The following is an 18,508-nucleotide window of genomic DNA, read 5'->3' on the forward strand; positions in this document are numbered from 1 at the left end:
TAAGGATAACACAGGTATATATCATATTACTGTCCTCACGGATATAATTTGTGGTACATTTCACTTTCCCTGCACAATGTACTGCCCTTTTGGGTCATAATAAAAGACTAAGAGAAATAATAATAATAAAAAAAAATCTATATATTGAAAATATTTGTAATCAATTACTGTTACAACAAACACTGGCCACTACTGAAAAACTAATCACTACTGCAAACATAAATAACGTGATCATAAAATACTAAAGAAAGATAGAAAATCGACATACCCACTAATAAAAACAATCACATTGATGAGAAAAGCTTGGATTATCAAATTATGGACTTCACTTTACATAAACTACTATTAGTCAAAAAGAATTATATATTATTACACACATAATGAAATTTACTTTCTTATTTATAACTCTTAAGTTTGAGCACTGATTACATTGCATTTGTTGAGTGATGTGCTGAAAATACATCTAAGCCTAATGGGGTGTCTGTTAGTTTTAATTGACCTGAAGTATTTATGAAATAAGTGATGAGTAGTACGAGTTGTGTCTGTGGTGATCCGTTTGACAAGGTTAGTGATACAAGATGTATAGAAGGTATGCAACAGATGGAAGTGTACAGCCAATTACTTTTTAAGTAGACCTCACAACACCCTGTAATTTATTTTTGTTGTGTACCATTAATGACCCAGATAAGACAACAATGGAGAATGTGATTACACTTTCGATTATGGCTTTGTAAAATTTAACTAGAATTGGCTAGGAAATATTTAATTTCTTTAGTTAGTGTAAGAAGTACAATCACTGCTGATGATGTAGGTGGTGTTAAGGTCCCAGCTGAGAGTGTTTGTGATGCCTGTGCTCAAAAAATTGAAAGATTCCACCATATTGATTGCAGAATCATTAATTGGTAGAGGGAGAGGTTGTAACTGCTGTTTTGTGAAAGTCAATGACAATTTCCACTGTCTTGGAGGTATTAAGCACTAGCTTATTGGAAGTTAACCAAGACACAAGATGAGACACCTCTTTTCTATAATGTGTTTCATTGCCATTAGTAATGACACCAATAATGGGTGTCAAACATAATGATTGTAGCTGAAGAATCAGTGGACCTATAGTCATTGGTGTATAAGGAATAAAGTAGGAGAGAAAGTACACAGCCATGAAGGGCACCTGTGCTAATAGGAGACAGTCAGAGACGTAGGAACCCAGGCGAACGTATTGATTCTGGTGTATCAAAAAACTGTAAATCCATTTACAGATGGAAGAATTCTGTTCAATGTGTTAAAGTTTAGTTAACAACAGTTCAGGGACAACAGTGTTAAAAACTGAACTAATGTCAACAAACAGTATTATGGCACAAGTTCCTTTATGCTTCAGATGATCCAGCAAAAAATGAAGGCACATGTTGATGATATAACCCACAAATCTATCTGCTTGATATACAAACTGAAGAGGGTCAAGAGTAGCAGCAGTAACAGACTTCAGATGGGTGAGAACAAGTCATTCAAATACTTTCATTAGAACTGAAGAAAGAGGCCTGTAATCATTGAGACAGCTTATTTGATCACTTTTGGTAACAGAAACAATAATAGAAGATTTAACACTAGAATTACCAGAGCCTACGAAAAAACTCGTAAATCCGTCCCACCTTAAATCACTTCTTTCACACTGAGAGAATCAGACTGAAAAAAGAATGTCATAAAATGATGGGAAGCTCTGCATTTTACATGTACATTTATGCTGTAGGAAGTGAGTAAATAAAGGTAACTACAGGTAAATAAAGAACTGAAGCTTGTTGATGCTGCATCATCTTTTTTTTCCCATCGCCTTTTCCTGTAAGAAGCGTTGTACACACTTCTCTCTATGCTGTGGTTTCTATTACACAACTGAAAGAAAGAGACAATATATGTGAAAACATCATCGCACAAATGCAATATTATTTGAAAATGAACAGCGTCCGATCAGCTGTAAAAGTATGGCATTTCTAAATGTTTGCTTTTTTTCAGTCTGATTCTCTCAGTCAGACTGTATATTTGTCTCTTATTCAGTGCGCGCAAGAACATACAGGTGGGCCAAATGCTGTGTGCTACAACATGCTGGCGGTGATCAACGCACATTTTAAAAAAAGAAAAGAGTCAAATATATGTGACATTTTGAAGAAATCATTTTATGACACGATTTACCTTAATTTATTTATTTACTTACTAAAGCCTAAAGTCACAAGTAGTGTGCAGAGGGCATGCTCAAAAAGGTGTGTAATGTCACGAAAAGTGCCTGCTGACACTTTAGTATGCAAGCAATGGTATGTGCATTCTTGCTCCGATGTAGAAGAGAGCTGAGTTTACCTCTGTTACAGCGCGTCTATGTGAAAACAGCAGTGTCAGATGCGGGGGTGGGGTGTGTTTGGGCTCGTGAACGCGGCTAAGATAATGATTAAAAAAAACAAAGCTAACCTATACAAGTATCATGAATTACACCGGCTGTTACAGACTGAAATCAAATAAATGTTTTTTTATTCTAAAATAGTAAGACTGAGAGCAGTTTACTTCTCAAAACGGAGTGGTGCAGGATCAACTCACAACCTTTTGATTCCCAGTCGGCAGCGGATTCTATTGTGCCACGGAGGCAGTCATAATAAACGGGTGCCAATGTCGCATGTTAAGGCAGCTTTTTGTTTCTGCAGTTATATTTTTGAATAAAAGCGCAATTGTTGTGTTAGATTTGTACCTTTTGTGAAAGTATTTATTTGATACTTCAGGCTTCATACATTATATAGTTTATGCCTACATTTTGTCATCTACTACTAGAATATAAAAAAACGTTTGTTTTAACAATGTGTTTACACAGATTACTGTAGAAACGGAACAGACATGAAATGCGTGTGTTCCAAACAACGATCTATTATTTCCACTCTAAAACTCCACTTCACTCCCAGAAAATCAATCAAGGCATGAGCTGGGAGCAGTTTGTGCACATTCTAAGTTGGTGGGGGGATGGAATGGCCGGCTGCTTGCAGCCTGATTTTTACCAGCACATTTAGATGACAAAAGACGCTGGTGGAGAGCTGTGAACGATTTTAAGAAGCGATTTAAGGTGGGACGGATTTACAAGTTTTTTCGTAGGCTCTGGTAATTCTAGTGTTAAAACAATCAGGTACATTGTGCAAAAGACTAGTTAAAGTAAGAGCAAGCTACCTAGCACAATGTTTGATTGTTGCAGGTGAGACAGAATCATGACCAGCATACTTTTTTGCAGTTCTGTGTTGAAAATAGCTTACTGATTTCATGTTCTTTGATAGAAAAGGGAGATAAGGGGTGAGGCTTTTGTGAAGAAGTGGCTGGTAATTGATTGTAAATATTCAGCACCTTGTGGTTCAAATCTGCCACAGAACTTGTTAAGTCTGTCAGGGAGGGATGAATCTATGTAAGCATTGGGAGATTTGTTTTTGTAATTAGTAACAGACCGGATGCTTCTCCATTCAGAGGAGCTATTGTTTGCTGAGAACTGAAGCTCCAGTTTATTTTTATTTGTATTACCATTTAGCACATCTGATTACTTTGTATAGCCTATTCCTGGCCAGTCTGTATGTGTCCTCATCACCAGTTTTATGTGCTTTTTCCTTCACTTGACAGAGATTCCGTAGTTCTTTGGTGAACCAAGGCTTGTTATAAATCACAACTGATTTGCTGGGAACGCAAACCTCTTCACAGAAGCTAATATAAGAAGTAACAGTGTCAGGTCAGTCAACTCGTGAATGTTTTCAAATCCCAATCTGTAGAGTCTAGACAATCCTGTATTGCTTCAACTGAGACATCAGTCCACGAACAAATGGACTGGTTTAGCTAATTTTAGCTTTTGTTTATAAGTGGGAAGCAACTGTAGCATAATGTGGTCAGAATTATCCACTGGCGTGCAAGGCAAAACCTGGTACAGTATGTATCCTTTATGGTGCAGTAGCAGTGAGTATAATTACATTCTATTGCTTTGCTTCAGTGTCCAGCTTGAATTAAGCAAGTGGCGTTGATTTTTCACGTGCATTGTCTTATATCTTACTACATGTCTCAGTTTTTATCCAGAAATGTCTGTAAATTGTATTGATATTGTATTGAAAACCAATGCAATCTGTGCTTGTTTTCATTATGGATACAAGCTATTTTTGGAAAAAAAAAAGTGATTAAACTTTTTTAAAAACATGCACTTTTCATACTTGAAAAACAAGCAAAATCTAAACTGAAATAAGAAAATGTAACTAGGGTATGGCTAAAACTTAAGGTTGCTTATACAGTAATCCATTTTTCTTTCCTGAAAAGCTAATTTTCAGTAGGAAGTGTCAGAAACATAAATTCATTAAACCAAATCCACTACATTTATTTTGTGTTAAGTGCAAAAAGCCACTTATTTAACAAAATAGGGTGCATTTCAGCAGATTATATCCCTGGCCATCATAACGCTAATAACATTTCTAACCCCACAACATAAAAAACACCAGACAAGGATAGGGATCATTTACTGATTTCATTCATTCATGAAGCATACATTCTTGGTACCTAGTCAACTACTAGCCATTACCATAGAAATGTCAACAATACAAGAATGTGGGTCTTTGGTCTTTTATAAGCTTGATGTAAACTTATTTTCCTGAGAGACAGAGGGAGAGAGAAAGCACCTAGCGTAATATATCATGAAGACAAAAAGCTGATTTCTGACGTTGGACTTTTAAAATCTCAATGAAAGCTTAAAGAAACAACTAGTGGGCATCCTCCTTTTTTCTTTCCTGATGAAACCAGAAAGCCTATTAACCACTTGGGAATAGTGGTTTACATGGACTGTACTCTTATTTAAGAGATCATTAGAACAATCAATCCTGTGGGCTCTGTTTTGTGAGATGTTTGCCCTTTGTGGTTAATATGTGTTCTTAACTTTTTTACTTTTCTTAACCAATAAATTTGTGCTATTTTTTCCTTACCACAACAAGTTTTGAATTACTATAAAACATACTGCAGAAGGCACCAACTCGAGTCCACAGAGGAAAGTAAGGAGATAGCCTTTGTTACACAGCACCCCACCCCTGAGGAGGAGCTAGGCCAGCAGTGTAAAACTTTATGCTAGTAAAAATAAATGAATAGGTAAACTAATAAATGAATAAAGATAAATGGAGTAGAAGAGGGGCAAGAACCGGCTTACTCAATTTAAATGCTGATTCTAAAATGTTATTGATTAGATCCTGCCAGGTTTTGAAAAAGTTTTGTACAGATCCTCTAAGTGCGAATTTTATTTTTTCCAGTTTCAAATAGTATATAACATCAGTTACCCACTGACTTAGAATAGGTGAGTTACGATTCTTCCAATTGAGCAAGATAAGTCTACTTATCTAGTAGTGTAGTAAAGGCGATTACAGTTTGTTTGTCCTCCACTTTAAGCCCATCTGGAAGTACACCAAACACAGCTGTTAGTGGATTAGGAAGGATTGTGTCTGAAAGGCATTTAAAGATTTTGATCCAAAATGATGTTAATTTGGTGCAGGCTCAAAACAGGTGGCTCAGTGAGGCCAGAATTTGAGTACAGCGTTCGCAGGTTGGATCTAACCCACAGCTTTTCTATATCGTCATGCTTTCTCTTTACTATTGTACACATCACTGTTGATTTGATTATCATTTTCAAGTCGAAGTTGCTCAAATCTCTGTATTAATATTGTGTGGTCACTACAGATCCCCATCTCACAACTTGCCTAGTGGAAATTTAATACTGAATTTATCATAACTTTACAAAAGTAAACAAAGGGAAAAAAAAACTACCCTTAACTGGCACTAAGGCACAGCTTAAAATGAAAACTTTTAACATTGCTATAGGTGATGACACTATAATGCTTTCAACTGCCATAAGGAGGCTTGGCAGCTCATATAGAACATAAATAAGTTCACCCCTCTGGTTATTATTATTCTTTTTTGATGCTGACACAGGTTTCTAAAATGCTAAATTGACAGATGGTTCTTCTTTCCAATCTGTTACCTTAACTTTAAACTATGTAACAAAAATATTTGTTAAAAGTTCACTATGTTCTTTAAATTTTTAGGACTGAGGACAAAAACTTGCTGATAACCCAGTAAAGATCTGTCTAGCCTTGCACTGGACTGTATTATCATCATCATCCTGGATAACTATGATTGTGGTTTTTGTTCAAAAACAGATGTCCCAGATGTTTTCAAGAATTTCTCTCTTTTCTGGGATACTACATTGTTAGTCAGATTTACAGATTAACTAAATCAGGTCTAACTGGTTACAAAAAAGAAATCTGACAATGGTTTTATTTTAATTAAGAGGAGTTCCATTTTTTTAACACATGCGGAACACGTCTGATTATATTACATTAAAATTGCTGGAAAAAAGTACAATGTATCTATTTTTTTTATATGTTAAACGTTGTTTACATACACAATATCATAGTAATGTATTAAGACCTTTTAATTTTTTTTAAGCAATGTTGGCTTAAAAATCATACTTTCATTTTTTTTTCCTTTTTTTAATTTGTACCTTTATTAAAATGTAAAAATATAAAGTGGATGAATTGGATATAAATACACACTGCTTATATATGTTTGCATTGACCCCTTCTTGAGCATTGTTTTAATTTTTTTTTGTATATGAAAAAATGAATTAGAAAGTAAATGTCTGACAGATAACCTCTGCTTATGAAGTTAGTGTCACATTTAAAAAATCTCCAGTATGTTTTAGAATCATTAGTCACACAGAAAAACTGAAAGAAAAGCATGATGAGTGAGGAGCATTCTAAGAAAGTCATAGACAGAATGATAAAAACAAATGAATAAAAACAGGTATGCATCTCCTTCTGAGCACTACTTACAAAATAGTCAAGAACTGGAAGCCGCATCACATCACCTTGATGCTGCTGTTTTACAAATGTGTCAATTTGCAGCATGTAGAATGCACTCCCTCATCCTCCATTAAGCCAGCTGAAGTCACCATACAGCAAACTACTCAAGTCTGTGTGTTTCTTTTTATCTGGCAATGAGTTGTAGGGAATTGTACAGGTAGACGTTTCAATGCATATGTGTGTTTGAGCATTTCACTGGGAAACTGGTGTGGTGATAAGGAGCTGTGAGGAAAATTAGGGTGGTCGAGGAAAATGAAAAACTTTGCTGCCATTGAGGGATTCTACTGTTAACAGTGCAATGAAAAGTATATGTTCCAAGTCTACTGGTATGGACAGCTCAGAAACGCAGCGATAAGAAATTGTACTGTTATTTAGCACGGCAGATAACATCACTAATGAAAACAATGGAAACAGTATCAGATTAGCCACTAATGCAAAAGATGTCCAACCATATTTCAAAGTTACTTCAGTAAACCCACAACTCAATTAAAAGTAATACGTTTGCATTTTTTGCAAATAAATCATATGTTTCAATGTTTATCTGCTCTCTTTCATTATTAAAATATGTGATTTGTACACTTATACACTTATAGGCGAGCAGGGTATCACAACTGAATGAATCTCAGTTTGCATGTTCTCCGAGAATGAATATTGGGTTTCCTCCAACATCCCCAAAAAATGTTAGCTGAAATGGTAATTCTAAATCAATGTGAACAAGAGTGTAATGGGAGTGCATGAATGAGAATAAAATGACAACTTAGTCTAAATTATGAGAAAAATCTTGCTCAAAGCTAATTCATCAAAATAGGGTAAGGTGGCTCCTAAACACACTAACTCAAGTATACAGAACACAGTGCACATAGCACTGAATTTGCCTTGTTATGCAATGGATGACAAAAAATTGCTATCAGAATTACTAAAATAATTGTTGCTGCACCGCTGGCTTAATATTTACCAAATAAACTACTTTGTTGTAGAATATATAAAACTGAACCAAAGCTTTTTCTTTTTTTTAAATAATAGATAGATACTTTATTAATCCCAAGGGGAAATTCTCATAATCCAGCAACAGCATACTGATACAAAAAACAATATTAAATTGAAGAGTAATAAAAATGCAGGTAAAAACAGACAATAACTTTAAATAATGTTAATGTTTACCCGGGTGGAAGAGTCGCATAGTATGGGGTGGAACGATCTTCTCAGTTTGTCAGTGGAGCAGGACAATGACAGCAGTCTTTTGCTGAAGCTGCTCCTCTGCATGGAGATGACACTGTTCAGTGGAAGCAGTGGATTCTCCATGATTGACAGGAGCCTGCGCAGCACCCGTCACTCTGCTGCGGATGTTAAACTGTCCAGCTTCATTCCTACAATAGAGCCTGCCTTCCTCACAAGTTTGTCCAGGGGTGAGGCGTCCTTCTTCTTTATGGTGCCTCCCCAGCACACCACCATGTAGAAGAGGGCACTCGCCACAACCATCTGGAAGAACATCTGCAGCATCTTATTGCAGATGTTGAAGGACGCCAGCCTTCTAAGGAAGTACAGTCGGCTTGAATTGAGTTGCATGAATTCTGTAATTACATGCTGAAATTCTCCGGCCTCAATCATAAAGCATTTTCGGACATGACCTCCGCTGTTTTTCTTTTCGACATGTGTTGATGAGATGCTGTATTATCACCATTGTAAACCATTTTTGCATTTAATTTTTACACATTTTTGAAATGTATAATTGCATCTTGAGATGTGTCTACCTAAAGCCACGGATTTAAGCAAGAGAGACTTTCACTCGATACCTTAGATACTGCATAAAAGCTAGTACCATTACATTTCTTAACTCTCGTATCAATGTGATACCAAAGTAAAGGATCTCATGACTGTTGTTTTATCAGCAAATACTAGGGTAATGTATGTGATGATACACTCAGGTTTCCAAAATTGCAATGGAGTGCTTTAGTGATAAGAGTAAGACTGACACAGTATAAGGCCCACCAGTCTGGAAGACCTTAATCAAGTGCTGTATGATCAACAGCTATAGATTAAAAAACATTCAAAAAATATAATGCTTCTACTGCTGAAATAATTTACAAAACTGATTTTTGGTTCATATTGCAAACTGGAAGGAAATTTACCCTTTCAGTATAGAATTCAGCCACAAAATTAATACAAAATCAATAAAAGTTACTGAGATAAACTATACTATGAGCAAAATTTTGATTTAGTCAAGTTGGAAAAATTATTCAGAGTGAAAGATATATTTTGTAAATGTGACATTTAAGGCATGCATTTTACATTAACTGCTGTGCTATAGCATTAAGTATAGTGATGAAAACCAACTTTAAGAACAGTGGACTTACCACTTTTTGCAGGTGCTTCTCTTTTCGAACATCTACCATGACCATGCCTTCTTTGATAAGTCCAAGACCAACATCGTCTTTTGAGTCAGAAAACTGCAAGGTGACAAATGAGCAGCTTGCTCCTAGGTATTCCACGTTCAACAAACACTGGGTGTTTTGAATGTCTCTAACAACATTATCTACCACATCAGCTCGGGCATCCTCCTGTTAAAAATGAATAGTTAGAACTATGAAAAAAAATTCAAATTTGGTAACAATGATCAAAAAAATGTAAAAATAAGTTTTTAAATTTTTAGGTTGAAGATGTTTCATCACAATCATTATATATTATCAGTATGCAGCATAACATTTTATCCAAAGTACAGTGTTTTTTGGAGAAAATTTAAGAAAATATTGTCTGTTCTTGCAGCTTACAAAGGGGCTAAAGGGTATATAGGTTTAAAGATGAATAAAAAAGCCTTGAAACATACCAACAAAATACCTCCGCTTTGAAGCGGCACAGGTTTTGAATTAAGAAAATATGCCTTCCATGTATACAAGACGTTTTTGAGATAACAAAAGGAAACTAAAAATAATTACTTTATCGCAAATTCTTGGAACTACTTTTTGTTAAAGTAAAAACACATTTCTTGTTCACTTGTTTGCTCACAGCTGCCATTGTGGGTTGAGTTATGACAACTCCAACATGACCCCAGCACCAAGCTATATGCTGTTTATAATCCAACTTTTACTTCTGCAATTTTGTTTTTTCAAAAGTTATCTTCTACTATACAGATGTATCTTACATAATATGATTATTTATTTTCCTAGATGGCACTTGCATTTCACCCATTACATTCTGTGTATTAAAAATTACATGGCACTTTGTTCAAACAACAATAAATCTAAAATGATCTGATTACACTGTATTGTATTTTTAATAAAAAGCCTTACATTTTTAAAACAGCCAAGCCACCAGCACATTGTAATATCTGTAATGTGTGTTCAGTCCATGCATGATTAAAAAAATGAAAAAGGAAGAGTGTGTAATAGATTAAAACACCACAAACCAGTTATTCTTGCTGAAGATGCAGTATTAGAAGGACTTGGGACAAAGTGCTGGAATGAGTAAACTGACATTCACTGTTATCAATTAACAGTAGAATCCCTGAAGCCTATGAAAAGCTTGTAATCCTGGGCCACCTTAAATTCCCTTGCACCTCCTCATCAGTGTCTTTTGTTTTCCAAATGTGTCACCTTGCCATCTCATTCCCCCACCAACGCAGCTTCAGTGGAACACAAAGTTCTCCCAGCTCAAGTCTGTTTAACTGGGTGTGAGGTGCCTTGAATTGTAGAGGGTAAATAATATATCATTATTTGGAACACATACATTTCATGTGTGTTCCATGTCTATAATGATCTGTGTAAATGTAGGATGACAGGAAAATCAAGGCAAGAAATGCTGAACACATAACTAGAGCAGAAACTTTTTTCATGTTCTACTAATAGGCCAAATGCTAATGTTATGTGTATAATGTGTGAAGACTGAAGTCAAAATATAAAATAATCACTTCCACAAAAGACACAGATAAAACAAGTGTGATTTACATGAGGAATTTAATCTAAGTAAAAGAAATAAGGTACGACACTCACACCCACATATACATGTCTGCTTGGCTGGTCTAGAGGTAAGAACTGCTGTCTCCAAGTCGAGAGGTGGCGGGTTCGATCTTGGGGCTTTCATTCACTAACACTAGAATTACCAGAGCCTACGAAAAAACTTGTAGATCCGTCCCACCTTAAAACGCTTTGCACCTCTCCGTGAGCGTCTTTTGTGCTTTAAATGTGTTGATAAGCAGCAAACAGCCTGCTATCACATCCCCCACTCCACACAGTTTTCTCAGCTCAAGTCTGTTTACCTGTGTGTCAGTTGCTTAGAGTTGTATAGAGTGAGAAGTCAAGCAAAATGACACCTTTTATAAATGCTATATCGTTATTTGGAACACTTGCATTTCATATGTGTTCCGTGTCTACAACGATCTATGTAGGCACATCGTTAAAACAGAAACGTTTTTCATGTTTTAGTAATAATTGACAAAATGTAGACAATGAAGTGTATAATGTGTGATGTCTGAATTCCAAATATCCAAGAAACACTTTCACAAAAGGTACAAATAACACACAACAAATGTGCTTCCATTCAAAAATATAACTGCAGAAAAAGAACCCAGGTTAGGGTGCGACAGTGACACGCATTTGCTATGACAGCTTCAGTGGCACAACGGTTTCAACTGTTGACTGGTAATCAAAGCTTCACGGGTTCGATTCCAGACAAGTCTGTTTTGAAAAGTGAGCTGCTCGTATTCTTACTATTTTAGAATAAAAACATACATTTAATTCCAGTCTGTAACAGCCGGTGTAATTTATGATACTTATAATGGTTAGCTTTGCTTTTTCTTTTATTCAGTTTTATTCTCTCAGCTGTGTTCACAACCCCAACTACCCCCGCCCCAACCCGCAGTTGACAGCGATGGCAAAAGTGCATTTTTGATCAGATGTAGAACCGCCGTCATGATTTGAGTTAACATGTGTTATATCATGTATATGTGAAAATTACAGTTTCAAATGTGGTTTAGTTGGCATCATAAACGCGGCTGAGAGAATAGAATTGAATTTAAAAAAAAAAAAAATAAGAATAAGTGCATAACCCCTCCCTCAAATACTCAATACTCTGGTGATACTGTTTATGTATTTCTTATTCTAATATAACTATTTACATACAAGCACACTAGCTTGGTCTGCAATAGAAATAAAATCCTGCAGCACTTCGTTATATTCCTTGCTTTGTAAACCAGTAAATACAAGGTATTGTCAATATACCAACAACCCATTTGTCCTTCACTCAGAATTGGAGAATATTTTATCTGTGGCACCTCTACATGATAACCACCTTTTTCCACCCTCTTGAACTTACACAGTTTTTAATGTTTAGAAAACATATGGGATTAAATCATTTAAAGATTTGTATATAAATAATGTCTTTGCATCCTTTTAACAATTATACTTGCAAATTTAATCTCCCATGAACACAATTTTTCCACTATCTCCAAATTAGCAACTAAACAAAATCTGCCCAGTTTTCTTTAATTCCCACCTATTTCTATTCCAGAAGAGAGATTGATCCGTCTTGGGGACTCGGGCAGCATTTCAATAATATATAAAAATATTTTAAAGTCCCTTCCTTTTAAAGATCCCAGAGCACAGTGGGAAAAGGATCTCCTAATCAACATTTCAGTAACGGAGTGGAAGGCAGCCAGAGAATTCACTCTATCTCCAAATTGGCAAAACATTCAATTACTCAACTTAAAATCTTTTATCGAGCACATCTATCTTATTTACAATTATTCAAAATGTTTCCAGGGCAAGATCCAACCTCTAAACATTGCAATCGAGCCCCAGTTTCACTGGGCCACATGTTTTGGACATGTACCAAATTAACATCATTCTGGATGAAAATATTTAAATGCTTATCAGACAGCTTTGGTGTCACAATCATTCCTATCCCCATAAACAGCTGTGTTTGGTGTTCTTCCAGATGGGCTTAAAGTGGAGAAGGACAAACAAACTGTAATTGCCTTTACTTCTCTACTATCACGTAGACTTGTCTTGTGCAACTGGAATTATCCTAACTCACCTGGGTAACTGATGTTATATACTGCTTGAAAGTGGAAAAAATCTAATTCTTCCTGTTCAAAACTTTTAAAAAATGTGGCAGGAACTAATCAATAACATTTGTGAATAAACATTTATACTTAACAGTTTTGCTCTGGTCGTTGGCCTTTCTCTTTTTATCATGGGTGGGGGGTTGATTTTTAATTTGTTTTGTTAACTTTAACTTGATTGCATGGAATGCTATATGTTTTTATTAATAAATTCAATAAAAGATAAAGAACTAAACTATTTATATGTTCTACATACATAATCATATGAGGAATATTTCAAAATATATAAACTTTATCAAACTGTAACTTAACAATTACAGTATGTATCAGCTGTTTTAAATATTTAGAAAAGCTGAAAAACCATCCATTATTTCAATTAAAAACATATAAAAAACACTGGCTCTTTGTTTCTGTCACCAATATATATAGTCATGACAGCGTTTTATATTTACAGAAATGTCATGTGACATATCTCTAAAGTATCAAATTGCATTACCTGATAAAGAAATTTGTTTGAACGTGTTATCTTAATAAGGGCACTTGCACCAGAAGTCACTGAAAAACATTGCTTAACCAAGTTAAAGTGTTCTTTCATTTTTTTGCAATTATAAAAGCTATATTATAGTTCTCTCTTCTAACTCTGTAGTGCATATACAAACCTTTAAGTTCAGAGTTTTGCATAAGAGAACTGCATTAGATTAGTACTTTCCACTAAATACTTGGTAATGTGGGGCATTACTTTAGTGCTACAAACACTAAAAGCAGGCAATAAAAGTTTAATGAAAGAAAAAAAAAATCTTTAAGGTTTCTGCATAAATTTGATTGTTCCCAGCATATTAGTTCTGCAGAATACTTATATCTGTGTGAAACTGGTCACCTAAAAAAGAATGTCGCCAAAGCTGAAAAGGCTCCTAATTAGAACTAGTCTATTAAATGACAACTGAGTAATCAAACATATTGCAGTTATTTTCATTTGTTATTAAGAAAGAAAAACATGTATTGTTTCTCTGTGTCAATTTATGTTTTACATGGCTTAGTATGCAATAATCTTAACTCAGACTTCTTTTGCATAGGGTTTACCTCACTCTCCATTACTAAAGGTCTAAATAAGATGGTATTTATAAAAAACACAACAGCTGTAAGTGACTTAAAATTAAATAAAAAAAACTAAAGACTATGGGAATTTGTTAATTTTTAATTATGTTTTTGGCAAATGTATTACTGAATAAAGTATATATAGCACTTGGTTGATATTTAGAGGGCATGTAGTTATTAGGAGCCTTAAATGGAAGTATCATTTTAGCACAGTGGTTAGGCTTTAGTTGGTTATACATGGAAGTTCAGTCACACACAGCTTTCTTCCTAGTTGATTTTATAGTTCATCTTTTAATAAGGGTGACAAGATCATTTGATAAGAATGGGGGCAGTGGTTTGGATGCTTGTAGAGATTAAAAAAAAAAAGACAGGTGTATATACAACTTCTATGATGTGAAATTTTCTTAATTTATAACATGTGCCAGACAATTTACATTATGAATCCTTGAGAAAAACAATCAATATTGACAACCACCAGACTAAGGGTATTAAACAAAACTGCAAACATTCATGGCATGAAAATCATACAACAAAAAAAAATCTCAGTGGCCTATGGCTTGATCAGTCCCAATTTAAAATGTTAGTTGGAATAACTCGTTTTTAATTTACTAGGAAGTTATTATTTAGTAAAGAATTCCTGTAATAAAAAAAAAACAAAAAACATTTTGCATCAATCTATTAATTCACAACAAAATACCATCAGGTACTATGTGTCAATATCTGTTTGTAATCTAAAGTGTTTATAAAGTTTTTCTTATTACCCATTTTGTATTTTCAGCAACCAAATGAAAACTCAATAAAACTTACATCTTGTGGGACTTGGATGAAAGCAAATGCATATTCTTTAGCTTGAGCAGGAAGACTTCCTACACTGAATGATGGAGGAAGTTGTGCTAGGCGGACTGACGAAACTACTTCTCTCTAGAAAAAACAAACAAAAAAACTTTGCATTAAATACATTTTCAAATTTAACATCTTTAAAAGTAATATTTTTATTTTTAAATTTGTAAACCGCAACTAGAACAGTAAAAGCATTATGATTCTAAATCATTACAGAAATTCAAGGTCCAAAGGGGACAACAATGTGCACCATTTTTATAAAATGTTGAGGGCATAGTTCAAATTAATTAAACACCACAAAAGACTGACATATTTCTGCATTATGAAGATTTTACCTGGTTTTTGTTGCAGATAATCAAATAAAAGCATCAAGAAATGCTGTCAATTGTCCTCCTTCTGTTTCATGACTACACAGGTTTTATAGACTGCACTGACAAATTGTTTTCTAAAAAATTGCCAAATCTAGCCTATTCTCAAGGCTTGGTTTTTTATGAATACCAACTGTTCCCCAAACTCCAAGACTACTACTGTGGGATGTGCTATGTGACATAAAAATTGCCTGTCAATTTACAGTAAGCAGGAATTAAAATTCAAGAAAAATCCAGTGGACACTCTAATGACATGTTCAAAATCAGAGACTGAGTCAATAAATTTTTAAAGTTTACAAATCTATATCAACCTGGATTTGCACATATTACTTACATTGTAATAATATCTTCCTAGTGTGACATATCATCTTGATTTTTGAATAGAGTGGTAAATCACTTGTATCAGTATACACATTGAATTAGTTTACAGTTGTGCTTGAAAGTTTGTGAACCCTTTAGAATTTTCGATATTTCTGTGTAAATATGACCTAAAACATCATCAGATTTTCACTCAAGTCCTAAAAGTAGATAAAGAGAAACCAGTTAAACAAATGAGACAAAAATATCATTACATGGTTGGATCTTAACAAGGTTCCAAGTAGAGCTTCAACATACAACAAGAAGAAATGGGAGTGAGACAAAACATTTTTTGAGCATGCAATTTAATGAAAACAACGATTAAACTGAAACAGGCTGTTTTAGAGCTGATCAAAAGTTTAGGACCACACCTTCAAAAAAACCCGTACAAACAGAACTCAAACTTCCTGTACTGAGTAGCTCAACCGTTATTGTTGATCACTTCAAAAAATCGTTGCGGCATGCTTGATGCAAGCATTTCCATGAGGTGAGTGGGAACATTTCTCCAAGTGGTGAAGACAGCCGCACGAAGGGCATCTACTGTCTGGAACTGTTGTCCATTTTTGTAAACTTCCCTTGCCATCCATCCCCAAAGGTTCTCAATTGGATTTAGATCAGGGGAACAAGCAGGATGGGCCAAAAGAGTGATGTTATTCTCCTGGAAGAAGTCCCTTGTCCTGCGGGCATTGTGTACTGTAGTGTTGTCCTGTTGAAAAACCCAGACGAGGGCCCTCAGTCATGAGGAATGCTCTCTGCAACATCTGGACATATCCAGCGGCCGTTTTGACACCCCTGCACTTCCTGAAGCTCCATTGTTACACTGAAGGAAAAAGCACCCCAGACCATTAAGGCGCCCCCTCCACTGTAGCACATAGAAAACATCTCAGGTGGGATCTGCATGTCATGCCAGTAACGTTGGAAACCATCAGGACCATCAAGGTTACATTTGTTCTCATCAGAGAATAAAACTTTCTTCCACCTTTGAATGTCCCATGTTTGGTGTTCTCTTGCAAAGTCCAAACGAGTAGTTCTGTGGCGTTCAAGGAGACGAGGTCTTTGAAGACGTTTTTTGTTTTTGAAGCCCTTCAGTCTCAGATGCCGTCTGATGGTTATGGGGCTGCAGTCAGCACCAGTAACGGCCTTAATTTGGGTCGAGAATCATCCAATGTCTTGACGGACAGCCAATTGGATCCCCTGGCTCAGTGCTGGTGAAATTTTTTTGGGTCTTTCACTTGACTTTTTTGTTCCATAACCCTCAGGATCATTTAAGAAATTCCAAATGACTTTCTTACTGCGTCCCACCTCAGAAGCGATGGCGCGCTGTGAGAGACCCTGCTTATGCAGTTCAACAACCCAACCACGTATAAAAAGGGAGAGTTTTTATGCCTTTGCCATCAGAATGTGTGACTACCTGACAGAAAATGACAATGAATCCACATCTTTGCACAGATTTGGCCTTTTAAAGACATTTGGTCCTAAAATTTTAATGAGCTGTAAAACAGCCCGTTTCAATTTAATCGTTATTTTCAATTAATTGAATGCTCAAAAAATGTTTTGTCTCACTCTCATTTTCTTCTTGTTGCATGTTGAAGCTCTACTTGGAACCTTGTTAAGATCCAACCATGCAAAATATGATTTTTTGCCACTGATTGGGACTGTATGTGAACCTTTGCTTTCAGTATCTGGTGTGACCCCCTTTGCAGCAATAACTGCAACTAAACGTTGCCAGTAACCTTTGCTCATTCCTGCTCACCGGCTTGTAGGAATTTTAGCCCATTCCTCCGTACAGAACAACTTCAACTCTGGGATGTTGGTGGGTTTCCTCACATTAACTGCTTGCTTCAGGTCCTTCCACAACATTTCGATTGGATTAAGGTCAGGACTTTGACTTGGCCATTCCAAAACATTAACTTTATTCTTCTTTAACCATTCTTTGGCAGAACGACTTGTGTGCTTAGGGTCGTTGTCTTGCTGCATGACCCAACTTCTCTTGAGATTCAGTTCATGGACAGATGTCATGACATTTTCCTTTAGAATTCTTTGAAATAATTCAGAATTCACTGTTCCATCAATGAAGGCAAGCCGTCCTGGCCCAGATGCAGCAAAACAGGGCCAAACCATGATACTACCACCACCATGTTTCACAGATGGGAGAAGGTTCTTATGCTGGAATGCAGTGTTTTCCTTTCTCTAAACATAACGCTTTTCATTTAAACCAAAAAGTTCTATTTTGGTCTCATCCGTCCACAAAACATTCTTTCAATAGTCTTCTGGTTTGTCCACGTGATATTTAGCAAACTGCAGACGAGCAGCAATGTTTTTTTTTGGAGAGCAGTGGCTTTCTCCTTGCAACCCTGCCATGCACACCATTGTTGTTCAATGTTCTCCTGATGGTAGACTCATGAACATGAAAATTAGCCAATGTGAGAGAGGCCTTCAGAAGTTACCCTGGGGTCCTTTGTGACCTCGCCGACTATTACATGCCTTGCTCTTGGAGTGATCTTTGTTGGTCGAGCACTCCTGGGTAGGGTAACAATGGTCTTGAATTTCCTCCATTTGTACACAATCTGTCTGACTGTGGATTGGTGGAGTCCAAACTCTTTAGAGATGGTTTTGTAACCTTTTCCAGCCTGATGAGCATCAACAACTCTTTTTCTGATGTCCTCAGAAATCTCATTTGTTCGTGCCATGATACACTTCAACAAACGTGTATTGTGAAGAGCAGACTTTGATAGATCCCTGTTCTTTAAATAACACAGGGTGCCCACTCACACCTGATTGTCATCCCATTGAAAAAAACATGTGACTCTAATTTCACCTTCAAACTAACTGCTAATCCTAGAGGTTCACATACTTTTATGTTTTTTACTTTCGATTTTCTTTAATAAATAAATGACCAAGTATAA

The 18,508-nt window shown here is 35.7% G+C and overlaps 1 protein-coding gene across 1 annotated transcript in view; it reads right to left on the reverse strand.

The window, feature by feature from the left end:
* snd1 (staphylococcal nuclease and tudor domain containing 1) overlaps positions 1-18,508 on the reverse strand; it is a 449,554-nt gene that overhangs the window by 45,594 nt on the left and 385,452 nt on the right. Inside the window, exons 21-22 of the mRNA XM_039761451.1 lie at positions 14,845-14,958; positions 9,242-9,445 (exon numbers count right to left, since the gene is read on the reverse strand). Coding sequence (XP_039617385.1) covers positions 9,242-9,445; positions 14,845-14,958 — 318 coding nt within the window. The remainder of the gene's footprint in view (positions 1-9,241; positions 9,446-14,844; positions 14,959-18,508) is intronic.

The sequence above is a fragment of the Polypterus senegalus genome, chromosome 8 (genome assembly GCF_016835505.1).
Source record: "Polypterus senegalus isolate Bchr_013 chromosome 8, ASM1683550v1, whole genome shotgun sequence".
Classification (NCBI taxonomy): domain Eukaryota; kingdom Metazoa; phylum Chordata; class Cladistia; order Polypteriformes; family Polypteridae; genus Polypterus; species Polypterus senegalus.